Here is a 12,252-nt window from a genome sequence, read left to right as displayed (position 1 = left end):
TCCTTCCTCTATCTCCACGACCTTGAAATAGTAAGGAAAAACCAATTTCCTCTGCTCACAGCGCTCTGACACCAAATGTGTGGGTTTTCCACATGGAGCACGTTTCTGCAGATACCAGCTGGGTGTCCTACACTTCAATTCTGACACTAATTACCCAGAGTTAGTGCAGACCCCAGAGGTTAGGGGCTCAGTCCCACAAGACTGTTCCTCACTTCAGATGCCAGTCCCAAGTAATGGGTCCCCAGGTTACCTATACTTCTGTCCAACTTGGTTATAAATCCCCAGAATCCCCTCCAGAGTCTTGATTATTTGATATCACAGCTCATAAAACTCGGAGACACGTATGTTTACCGGCGTATTATAAAGGATATTATAAAGAATACAGACGAACAGCCATACGAAGAGGTAAATAAAGTAAGGTCTAGAAGGATACTATGCCCATGGATTTGGAGAGCACCACCCCCCTAATACATGGATGTGTTCACCAACCCAGAAGCTCTCCTAGCTTCTTAGAGTGTTTATGCATGCTTCATCTTGTAGGCATGATTCATAATTCACTTTTCAATTCCTCTCCCCTCCTTGGAGGATGGGGCTGAAAGTTCCAAACTTCTGATCATAGGTTGGTCTTTCTGGCAACCAGCCCCTAATCCTGAAGCTATCCAGGAGCCCGGCAAGAGTTACTTCATTAGAACAAGACACCCCTACCACTTTAGAAAATCCAGGGGTTTTAGTCAAAAACTAAAGGCAGAGACCAAATATATATTTCTTACTATCTCAGGTAGAAAAAATTTTCTTTTAAAAAATATTTGAGATAAAAAAAAAAAAATTTGAGAGAAAGTGTGCCAGTGCGCACAAGCTGGGGGAGGGGCAGAGAGGGAGAGGCCGACTTCCTTCAGTACAGGGATTCCCAAGGTGGGGCTCGATCCCAGGACGCCAAGATTATGACCTGAGCCAAAGACAAACGCTTAACTGACTGAGCCACCCAGGCATCCTGTTAGACAAAATTTTCTTAAACAGGGCTCCAAAACCATTAACCATGTAAGAACAAATTTGATAAATCAGATGCCATTAAGATAACTTCTCTGCATCACAAGACTATTAAGAGGGGCAGCCTGGGTGGCTCAGCGGTTTAGTGCCACCTTCAGCCCAGAGTGTGATCCTGGGGACTCAGGATTGAGTCCCACGTCAGCCTCCTTGCATGGAGCTTTCTTCTCCCTCTGCCTGTGTCTCTGCCTCTCTCTGTCTCATAAATAAATAAATAAAATCTTTTAAAAAAATTTTTAAACAAGGCCATTAAGAGAATGCAAAGGCGATCCTCATACTGAGAGAGGAACCACATATCCCCAAGTAAAACACTAGTGAAAACAGGGCTTTTGCACAAGTGAGAATCTCAGTGGCCAGTATACAGAAAGGTACTCAACACCATTAGTCACAAGGCACACAAAAGATATGATTATACACTCATCAGAATGGTTACAAATTAGGCTGTGACAGCACCAAGTGTCAGTGTCGATGTAGAGGAACTAGAATGCTCTTCCCTCTGCTGCGGGGATGACAGTTATGTGGGATTGTAGTCCTAATTTGGAAAGCTTGCAGTATTTACCAAAGCTAAATTTATGCCTTCCTATGACTAATGGTTCCACTTCAGGATACCCAAGGAAAATAGATGCCTCCGTCCACCAAGTGATGTTCATGGCAGCTTCATTTGTGCTAGTCAAAACCTGGTAGCAGAGTGTGCAAATACGAACACGGACCCATGAGGAGGAGTGAATGCCCACTTTCCCGCTAATGTGGACGCCCTCATGGAGGAGCAAGAGGATACTACTGTATGTTTCTTTTTTTTCTCAGATGCAGTTCAGTAACAAGTGAAACCAAAGATTGATAGAGTCAAAGCAGTGTTTCCCCCCTGGGAGGCTAGCCTCAGGGGAAGGGCCAGGGGTGCCCTGCAGGAATGTTCATCCAGCTGTACCCCTAAAGTCAGGGCACTTTAGGTATGCCCAAGCTCAATACAAGTAGATAAAATGCTCCTTCTTCGGTACCACACTGAGGACCAGAGCGCTGCTTCCATTTCCATTTTCCTGCCCACCCCTTGTACTGCTGCACATCTGGCAGCCTGTGTCTGTCTTTGTGCACGTACCAGCACCCTGACTGAGCACCTCAGTGTGTGGCAGAGCCCAGCCTCTGTGCTGCTCAGAATGGTTTTGCCTCATGCCTATACTTTTTGGGTCCCTTTTACTGTCCATACATGTATCTGAGCTTTCAATCCCAAAATGAGTTTGCTTCCCATAGCTCCATGCTCTTACCTGCTTCATCATAGCCTGACACTTGAGAGGTGACAGCTTCCAAAGCACTTGCCATTTTTAAAACCCTCTTTTGGGGGCACATGGGTGGCTCAGTTGGTTAAGCCTCTGCCTTCAGCTCAGGTCATGAACTCAGGGTCCTGGAATGGGACCCTGCATTGGGCTCCCTGCTCAGCACGGAGTCTGCTTCTCCCTCTCCCTCTGCACCTTCCCCTGCTTGTGCTCTCTCTTGGTCTTAGTTAATAAGTTAAATCTTTTAAAAAATAAGAATTAAAAAAAAATAAAAAACTCTGGCAAAACTCTGCTTCCCAAAGGTAGATGTTGCCATATTTCGGCACAAATGTTTTTTTTTTTTATTCTATTAATTAACATATAGTATATCAGTAGTTTTAGCGTAGTGGTCAGTGATTCATCAGTCTTCTATAACACCCAGCGTTCATTACATCATGTGCTCTCTACCCAGTTACTCCATCCCCCCTCCCCTCCCCTCCAGCAACCCTGTTTGTTTCCTGTGATTAAGAATCTCTTATGGGGGATCCCTGGGTGACGCAGCGGTTTGGCGCCTGCCTTTGGCCCAGGGCGCGATCCTGGAGACCCGGGACCGAATCCCACATCGGGCTCCCGGTGCATGGAGCCTGCTTCTCCCTCTGCCTATGTCTCTGCCTCTCTCTCTCTGTGACTATCATAAATAAATAGAAATTAAAAAAATAAAATCTTTAAAAACAACAACAAAAAAGAATCTCTTATGGTTTGTCTCCCTCTCTGATTTCATCCAAAATGTTTTATTTTTCCCTCCCTTCCCCTATGTTCCTCTGTTTTGTTTCTTTAATTCCACATATAAGTAAAATCATGTAATTGTCTTTCTCTGATTGACTTATTTCACTTGGCATAATACCCTCTAGTTCTATCCACATCATTACAAATGGCAAGATTTCTTTTCTGGCTGAGTAATATTCCATTTGTGTGTGTGTGTGTATACATACATACATACATACCATATCTTCTTCATCCATTCATCTTTTGATGGACATCTGGGCTCTTGCCATAGTTTGGCTATTATGGACTTTGCTACTGTGAACATTGGGGTGTAGGTGCCTTTTCGGATCACTACATTTATATCTTTGGGATAAATCCCTAGTAGTGTAATTGCTGGGTCGTAGGGTAGCTCTATTTGGCGCAGAAGTATTTTTTGATGCCCTCTGACATCTTTGGCAAGCTCCTTGTTTGTGTTGTTGGTGAAGTTCATGCTGCTGTGGGTGGACATAATGAATTTCCAGAGGTACAATGGATTTTGATAGGAAGAAGGACTGACATTAAGTACAAACTACCTTTATAAGAGCCATCATTCCAAAGACACTTCCCAGTGCTTGCTCTTTGGCATGTCTGCCTTTAGATAAAGAGATGATGTTCCCTAGATGATGTAGATTTTATTTGCTGTCAGTTTCAGTTGGCGTGACTTAGAATAGAGGCCTTCGGGTGAGGAGGCATCCATGAGCCACAAGATTCCTTGAGTATTTTCAGGGCCGTTGTCCCTCTTGCCACCTCACTGCAGTCTCTGTGGGCCTCTCTCAGGGGGCCCAGGGACTCGAAGCCAGAGGGGCACCCTGAGGGGCCATTTTCCTTGACCAAGCTGTGGCTATCTTCATGTCACTCAGCTCCACCTGTGAAGTATGACTACAGGTGTGTCGTGTCCTAGACAAACCCTAGGCCAGAGGTTCAGCCAGAGGTTCAGACTTCAGAATCAGCATTTTTGAAAAGGAGATTGGGACACAGATCACTCTCACATGGCAGAGACCAGAGTGGCATTTGGAAGTAACGAGGGATTCTTTTCTGTAGCAGAAGGTGTGACTGTGCACATGCATTGGAATCAGGTCGTTTTGCCTCTAAATGAATTTTTTAAAAAGATTTTATTTATTTATTCACGAGAGACGTAGAAAGAGAGAGAGAGAGAGGCAGAGATACAGGCAGAGGGAGAAGCAGGCTCCATGCAGGAAGCCTGACTGATGTGGGACTCAATCCCGGGACTCCAGGTTCACACCCTGGACCGAAGGGAGGCGCTCAACTGCTGAGCATCCCACTTCTAAATGTATTTGTCTCCAAGTTATTTTTTAAAAGTTCGATTCTACCCCTGACCCCTGCCCCAGGCTTACTGGGTTTTGGATTTGTGGGGAAGAGATTGTGAGCAGATACCAATCCTGTAGCACTCTTGTGAGGATTTATTTAAGGTACAGCATTGAGGCTCCTTGGACTGTGGAGGGAATCCAGAAAGCCCAGAGCACATGGAGCACTCCCTTGCGTGGTTGGGTCTGTTCTTAGTCAGGCTGATGCATTAGTCACTGGTCCATGCCCTGCCAAGGTTTCTGGTCCTCTCTTCTCTGATTATTTAGCCACAAAACTGGAACAAAGAAGTTTGGACTTTCCGATCTGTTATCAAGGAAAATTTGCCTACCTTTCAAATTAAAACCTTTGATTTAATTACGAGGATTAAAAATATTCTTACACTTCTTCTCTTTTTTTTTTTTTTTTTTTTTTTAAGCTTTTATTTAGGGGCAGCCTGGGTGGCTCAGCGGTTTAGCGCCACCTTCAGCCCAGGGTGTGCTGCTGGAGACCCAGGATCAAGTCCCACATTGGGCTCCCTGCATGGAGCCTGCTTCTCCCTCTGCCTATGTCTCAGGCTCTCTTCTTCTCTCTGTGTCTCTCATGAATGAATAAATAAAATCTTAAAAAAAAAAAAAAAGATTTTTATTTTTTTATCTGAGAGGGAGCACAAGCTGAGAGGAGATGCCGAGGCAGAGTCCCCACTGAGCCAGGGGCTCAATCCCATGACCCTGAAATAATGACCTACCCGAAGGCAGATGCCCAACCAACTGAGCCACCCAGGCGCCCCAGAAATGTTCTTACACTTCTTAACAAAATTTATCCTTAGAACCAGAAGTGCCCAATAAAGTTTAGGGACACAGAGAGTCACTCCAAAAACCAAAAAAGTCCACAGAAACAAAAACCGCAGTTGTAACATGCCAATAAGAGAGAGGCTTTTAAATAACTTGGTATGTAGTCGATTGAGGGAACACAGTGGAGCCACTAGAATTCACCTTTTGAAGACAAGTACATGATAAAAATGGTCCTGGGTATAATTCTATGAAGAAAAAAAGCTTGCCTAGAATGTGCTGAGTAATACTGTTTGAGTGTGTGTGTGTGTGTGCGTGTGTGTGCGCACGCACTCGCGCCTGTGTGTGGAATAGTCTAGAAAGGAGACAGTGAAGTGTGGTGGGGTCCCAGCAGTAACAGGAGGGCAGCTCTCCACCCTGAGAGGGCCCACCCTGCACTGCTCAGCTCTATTTTTTTTTCTTTTAAGATTTTATTTATCTATTTGACATAGAAAGTACAAGCAGGAGGAGCAGCAAAGGGAGAGGGAGAAGTAGGCTCCCCACTAAGCAGGGATCCCAGCGCTCTGGGATCGTGACCTGAGCTGAAGGCAGATACTTAACCCACTGAGGCAACCCCCAACCCTTTCTTCCTACTCTGCACCTTTCCCTGCCCTGCTAGCTGGGGTTAGGAGAGCAGGATTGCTTATTGCTCTTTGCAGGGCAGCAAGCATTTCACCTCTGTGTCTCGTGGGATGCTGGGTGATTTTAAGTTTCTGTGTTCTTTTTGCATTTTCTGCATTTCAGCCCTGCAAATGTATTTATTATGCCACCGTCATGAAAGAAGTTATTAGATTGAAGAGAATTTATTTCAGGCTATATATAACTACACAGTAGGTTGAGAGTTACCTGAACATTGAAGCCTTATTATAGAAAGCATGTATAAAATTTACCAGCTCATGGCCCGGTGGTAGCAAGCAAAATTTACCATCATCATTAGATTTTTTTTTTTTTTAAGTATATTTTTGGATCTTGTAGATGCTCTGGGTATCAATTTTTAGTTTTTGGCAACATTCATTTAACTTTAGACACGTGAATATCGCTGTAGAACTGTTTGAGATATCAGAATGCCATTGTTTGTATAATACTTTAAATGAATCTATGTTTTAAACTTTCATTTATTTTATTTTATTTTTATTTATTTATTTATTTTTTTATTTATGATAGGCACACAGTGAGAGAGAGAGGCAGAGACACAGGCAGAGGGAGAAGCAGGCTCCATGCACCGGGAGCCCGATGTGGGATTCGATCCCGGGTCTCCAGGATCGCGCCCTGGGCCAAAGGCAGGCGCCAAACCGCTGCGCCACCCAGGGATCCCCAACTTTCATTTATTTTAAAAGAAACTTGGTCTCACTGCCTTAAGTAAAAAACCAGCATCACTTGCCGTGAATATTTGTTTTTGTTGAATTTATGAAGGCCCACTTGGACACGGTTGCCGGCAGAGGCTTTGAGTGTTAGTCTTGCTCTTCCTTGTAAATAGGAAGATGGCAAGTACTAGGTGTGAAGGATGTATCTGTACTACCCTGAGATGTTCATTCTTTTTGTTGTGATCAGAATAATAGCAAGGGAAGTGAGACCCCAAGTGGGGCAGTGGCCGTGGACTTCCACCTCCTGAGTCCCATCCCTTCCTCGGGGACCTTTGATATGATTTTGTATGCCTGATGTATTCTCTTCTGTGAGAAGAATGGCGATGGAAGGTCTGGGTGGGGGTGGGGGTGGGGGTTGCACGTCAAAGGTGCCAGCTCTGTCAGATGGGTGCTTCTCACAATACTGTACATGTGGTCCTCCCTTGCCAGCTCTGGTGCCCTAGTGATGGCCGTGATCCCCAAACTGACCAGGACTTCTTTCTAACAGGAGACCACTGTCTGCAGCTCCTGTGAAGATGTCCACTCCAGACCCACCCCTGGGCGGAACTCCTCGGCCAGGCCCTTCCCCGGGCCCGGGACCCTCCCCTGGAGCCATGTTGGGCCCTAGTCCAGGTCCCTCACCTGGCTCTGCCCACAGCATGATGGGGCCCAGTCCGGGACCTCCCTCAGCAGGACACCCCATCCCGACCCAGGGGCCTGGAGGGTACCCTCAGGACAACATGCACCAGATGCACAAGGTAGGGAGCCTGGGCCCACCACCCTGATGGTCTGGGTCAACGTGATCAGAGATGGGAGGGTAAACAGTACATCCTGGCTTCTGCTGTGAGCCAGCAGCCTCCCTACTTTGTGTCTCCCATGCCCTTCATTCCAAATGGGAGATGTGGTAACACTGCTCCAAAGTTGCCTCTTGTTAATAAATAAACATGTCCAAATCCCTAAAAGTTCCTTATGTCACATGGTTTCCTGCATTGGGCTGCTCTGCTCACCCATGTAACTTACAGAGCAGGCCATGGGTGCTCTATATCCGCACTCAATCCTGCACTTGGGTGCCACTCACTGTTTGAATGACTTCTTGAACTGATCAGGGGTGCTTTTGCCAGTGAGGTGAGAGAAAAACCTCAACACAAATAGTTTTCCTTTCTCACTATGTTCTTAGGTGGTAGTTGGGGAAATCAAAGAAATGTCTTAGGTGTATCAGCATCTAAAGGAAAAGGTAACATGTTCAAGCCTCAGAGACCACAAGACACCCTTTGTGTGAAAATAGAAAATGCACATTGTGCGGCCCAGAGGTGAGGGGTCTCTGCTGACCCCTCCAGCCTCCCTTCTGGGGCTGTCCATGTGTTTGTACCCTATTCCACTTAAATCTCCCCCTGTCCATCAGAGGTAGGTGATGAGGAAGTAGGGTCCCTAGGGTCCCGGAGAGATGGTCACTTACCATCTGATGGTCAGTGGTGAGTCATCTCATCCCTCTGGCCCTTTTTGCCTCTCCATCTCCTGCACATTTCTGTCCATAGTATCTTTCTTGTCACTTCCTTCTTGGGAAGCTGTTGGTGACTTGACCCCCCCCCCCCCCATTTAGTCTGGCTTCTCCAGCACAGCTTCCTTCCCTCTCTGTCCACCTCGTTTCTTCCTCTTGGGGTCATTTGCACATACTCCACAGGTCTGCAAGACAGCTGCTATTTGTCCTGCTTGGTGTTAGGACCCAGATGGTAGTGAGACACCCCTCGCCTGCAGAGATTGCAGCTTCCTGAGGGCCCCACCCTTTTCCTGCATATGAAGCTGCTCCTGTGGTCGCCACCAAGCACCCTCTCTTCATCCTCTCTTCCTTCTCTTATGGTACACACTGAGCTGTAGTTGACTTTGCTGGACCACCCTTTAGACTGAGTTCCTGGAGACCAGGATATTTGTGCCAATCAGGGCCTAGCAGAGTGGCCTGGAAGGGTCTTAGAAAATGTCCCCTTAGGAATGAGCCTTAGGAGAGAAAATAGGTGTCATCAATCTACAGAGGTCTGATGTGCCTCTTAGGAGGGACAGAACCACACCACAAACAGCTTTCCTCCCAACTAGTAGGCTGGAGGCCGATCGCAGATCAGTGAGGACACCTAACGTATTGCAATCATACTTCTAGGCAGAAATTTCTGTCTGTCCCTTTGATATATAGTCTCCCAAGGAAGAGGGTTTCTGATCCAAAGATTTGTGGTCACCAGGTCTCTTTGTAACGATTAGTGGAGAGCTTGGTGTCCCAACCAAAACAGCTCCTCATGCAGGAGCTCACATCTTTTCCTCATGGTATTTTGGACATCTGAAACTGTCTCATGGTTCCCTGATCCATCTCTCCCTTCACTTCCAGGCCACTAGTCCCTAGGTGACATTGCTTCATGCATCTGCTTGAGACCAGCAGGTGTCAGGACCATGGCTTGGACCTAAACTGGTTGGTCACATTGGTGATTCAGTACATACCAGGGCGACCTTGGGCGGACATTTTCAGTGGCAGTGAACTCTTCGGTAGCACTTTGCATGCTGCCTCTTCCTGTTCCCTCTTGTTGATCTTGCCTTGTCATTGACCCCTCTTACAGCCAATGGAGTCCATGCATGAGAAGGGCATGTCGGATGACCCCCGCTATAACCAGATGAAGGGAATGGGGATGCGGTCAGGGGCCCATGCAGGGATGGGGCCCCCGCCAAGCCCCATGGACCAGCACTCCCAAGGTACTGTTTCATTATTCTTCTCTCCTTGTGTTTGTTAAGCTCCTCCCCTCAACCCTGGATGTCCTGACATCATTTTCCTAATTGGGTCTCCTGGTCTCCCACAGGTGGATTCAGGGTAGACAGGTGGATTCAGGGTAGACCCAGGACAGTTTAGCCCTGTGGGAGACTGCCACAGACGGCTGTTGAGCTTGGACTTGGCCAGTGCCTGTTTTGGGCCTACTTGTCTTATAGCAGCCTCAGGAGAGGGAACACTGGTGGCATGCATCCATATATGCAGCACTGGAGTTTAGACAGGGGCTGAGCTGGGTGGGCTCCTTGGGCCAGCAGCTCCCATGCCACCCAGGAATGTACTAGAAATACAGATTCCCACTTCAGAATACTGAGACAGGATCTGGGCAGAGGGAGCTCAAATTTAACAGGCCTTCCAGGTGGTTTTTCTGAACAGGGCAGTCTGAAAAGTGATGGAGTAGATGACTTCCTGTCATTGGGGCGGGAAACTCAGTGCCTCCAGGGTCTCTGCACTTACTGGAAGTGAGGGGGGTGGTCTATCCAAGCTGAGGGGCAGGAGGGCAGGTCTGAGGGAGGCGTGGATCTGAGTAACAGCTCAGCATTGACCATCAGCAAGCAACTTGCTGAAAGCTGAACCAAACTAAACCAGTTGTGCAGACCACTGGTCAGGCTGCCAGCATGTGTCCTCTCTCTGGGTACTCCTTGTTTGCATCATGAGAATAAAGTCATTTGGCCGCCCCCTGTCTTGGGATAGGAGCTGGTGTAAGCACAGCTGAAAGGTTACTCTCTTTGCCTTAGAAATCATAGGATGTGTGCTGCTGAGTGACCACTTGGATCCACATTGCTTCACAGGTTACCCTTCCCCCCTGGGCGGCTCCGAGCATGCCTCCAGTCCGGTTCCAGCCAGTGGCCCGTCCTCAGGCCCACAGATGTCCTCTGGGCCAGGAGGAGCCCCACTGGATGGTGCCGATCCCCAGGCTTTGGGACAACAGAACCGGGGCCCGACTCCATTTAACCAGAACCAGCTGCATCAGCTCAGAGCCCAGATCATGGCCTACAAGATGCTGGCCAGGGGGCAGCCCCTCCCCGACCACCTGCAGATGGCAGTGCAGGGAAAGCGGCCGATGCCTGGGATGCAGCAGCAGATGCCAACACTACCTCCACCCTCTGTGTCCGCAACAGGACCTGGCCCTGGCCCCGGCCCCGGCCCTGGCCCGGGTCCAGGACCAGCACCTCCAAATTATAGCAGGCCTCACGGTAAGGCCCGCTGTCCACAGTGCTTGGGGTAGGGAGGGGACTCAGAGCAAACTGACCAGAACATGGGCAGTGATGTCAGCAGACCTGGGCTCTGTTGCCCACGGGCATTCCCCGGAGACTGCATGGGGTCAGCAGTGCTCAGGGAGCAGGGCTGCTTTTGTAATAAATGTTGTTTCTCCAGCTGCCTCCCTGCTCCCCTGCCCCCTGCCCACACTGAGGGGCTTGTTGTTGGATGTGTCCCCTGGAGCCAGGCCTGCCTGTGGGGGTGGTTGCAGGCATAAATACAGGGTGCCTTTTATCCTCTTGCTTGTTTCTCCCTCTGTAGGGATGGGAGGGCCTAACATGCCCCCCCCAGGACCCTCAGGCGTGCCCCCTGGGATGCCAGGTCAGCCCCCCGGAGGGCCTCCCAAGCCTTGGCCTGAAGGTAAGTTCCCTCTCTCTTGGTGATGTGCCTGTTCCCTGGCTGCCGTCATGAGCTTGTACCCTGCAGCCCCAGATGAGCCTGCTCAGAGAGAGGGGGCCAAGGGCAAGTCCTCACTTCTCTCTGCCTTTGTTGGGTCTTATCTGTCTCTGGTCTTAACTGTCTCTGGTCAGTTCACAAAGGGTTAGGTTTGGTTCTAGTGCATGATTCCTGCCCCAGTTTGTTCTGTGGGTTGAGGTAATCCTAGTCTCCTTACCAAGGAGAGGAGGGTCCTAGTGAACAGTCCACTGGATGACTCTAGTGAGAGGCTGTGGAGAGGCACTGCTGCAACCACAGATCCTATCCTCCAGGATGTCGTGCCTCCAAGCCTGGTGTCGTGTCTGATCCCCTTGCCTCCTGAGAATACCCCCCTCCTCCATGCTGTGGGGGGCAGGCAGGGAGGGGTAACAGTGACAGGTTGGCTCAGGGCTCTGTTTCTTCTGTGTGCAGCCTCTCTTCTGTGTAAAACATAGTCATCTGGAGGTATTGGAGGGTCACTTCTGGGGATGAAGCATGGACAAAACAGACTTATTCCTTGTCCCCCTGTGGCCTGAGGTTTAGTGATAGGCACTGGAGAGCTTATGGCTTAAATAGGATTCCTTGGGCACCGGATGCAAGTCTGGAAGCTGCTACTCCTGGGAGCGGTGCTTAGGCAGGGGTGGCTTCGGAAAGGAGCATGTCTGCTGAGATCCAGAGGAGGCAGGAGGGAGGGAAGACCCCTCAGGGAGCCCTGAGTGAGAAGCCCTGTGTCAGCCTATGCAGGCCTCCATCAGCCTTGGGGATGAGTTTGTTCCAGGGCTGTGAGCACCCAGCAGGCTCTTCACTTACCCCCAGAGTTGAGCCAGAATTCAAAGCTGTGCCTTTGCCTCCTCTCCCTCACCCCCACCCAGGACCCATGGCGAATGCTGCTGCCCCCACGAGCACACCTCAGAAGCTGATCCCCCCACAGCCAACAGGCCGCCCTTCACCTGCGCCCCCCGCTGTCCCGCCCGCTGCCTCCCCGGTGATGCCACCCCAGACGCAGTCACCAGGACAGCCTGCCCAGCCTGCCCCCATGGTGCCGTTGCACCAGAAGCAGAGCCGCATCACCCCCATCCAGAAGCCGCGGGGCCTGGACCCTGTGGAGATCCTGCAGGAGCGGGAGTACAGGTGAGTGCCCTGCTGCCTGGGGCCACTTGGGGTTGCTGCCCCTCACCCAGGTCAGCCCTGTCGCTTTGACTCATAGT

At 49.3% G+C, this 12,252-nt stretch overlaps 1 protein-coding gene across 8 annotated transcripts in view; it reads left to right on the top strand.

Moving 5' to 3' along the window:
• SMARCA4 (SWI/SNF related, matrix associated, actin dependent regulator of chromatin, subfamily a, member 4) overlaps window positions 1–12,252 on the top strand; it is a 93,502-nt gene that overhangs the window by 12,187 nt on the left and 69,063 nt on the right. For all 8 annotated transcript variants that reach the window (XM_038567266.1, XM_038567261.1, XM_038567260.1 and 5 more), the window contains 5 exons: window positions 7,079–7,328; window positions 9,168–9,300; window positions 10,162–10,566; window positions 10,892–10,990; window positions 11,917–12,175. In XM_038567266.1, coding sequence (XP_038423194.1) covers window positions 7,107–7,328; window positions 9,168–9,300; window positions 10,162–10,566; window positions 10,892–10,990; window positions 11,917–12,175 — 1,118 coding nt within the window. In that variant the 5' untranslated portion in view covers window positions 7,079–7,106. Of the gene's footprint in view, window positions 1–7,078; window positions 7,329–9,167; window positions 9,301–10,161; window positions 10,567–10,891; window positions 10,991–11,916; window positions 12,176–12,252 lie in introns of those variants that run through there.

This window comes from Canis lupus, chromosome 20, assembly GCF_011100685.1.
Source record: "Canis lupus familiaris isolate Mischka breed German Shepherd chromosome 20, alternate assembly UU_Cfam_GSD_1.0, whole genome shotgun sequence".
NCBI classification, from domain to species: Eukaryota; Metazoa; Chordata; class Mammalia; order Carnivora; family Canidae; genus Canis; species Canis lupus.
This window is presented reverse-complemented; position numbering and strand designations above follow the sequence as displayed.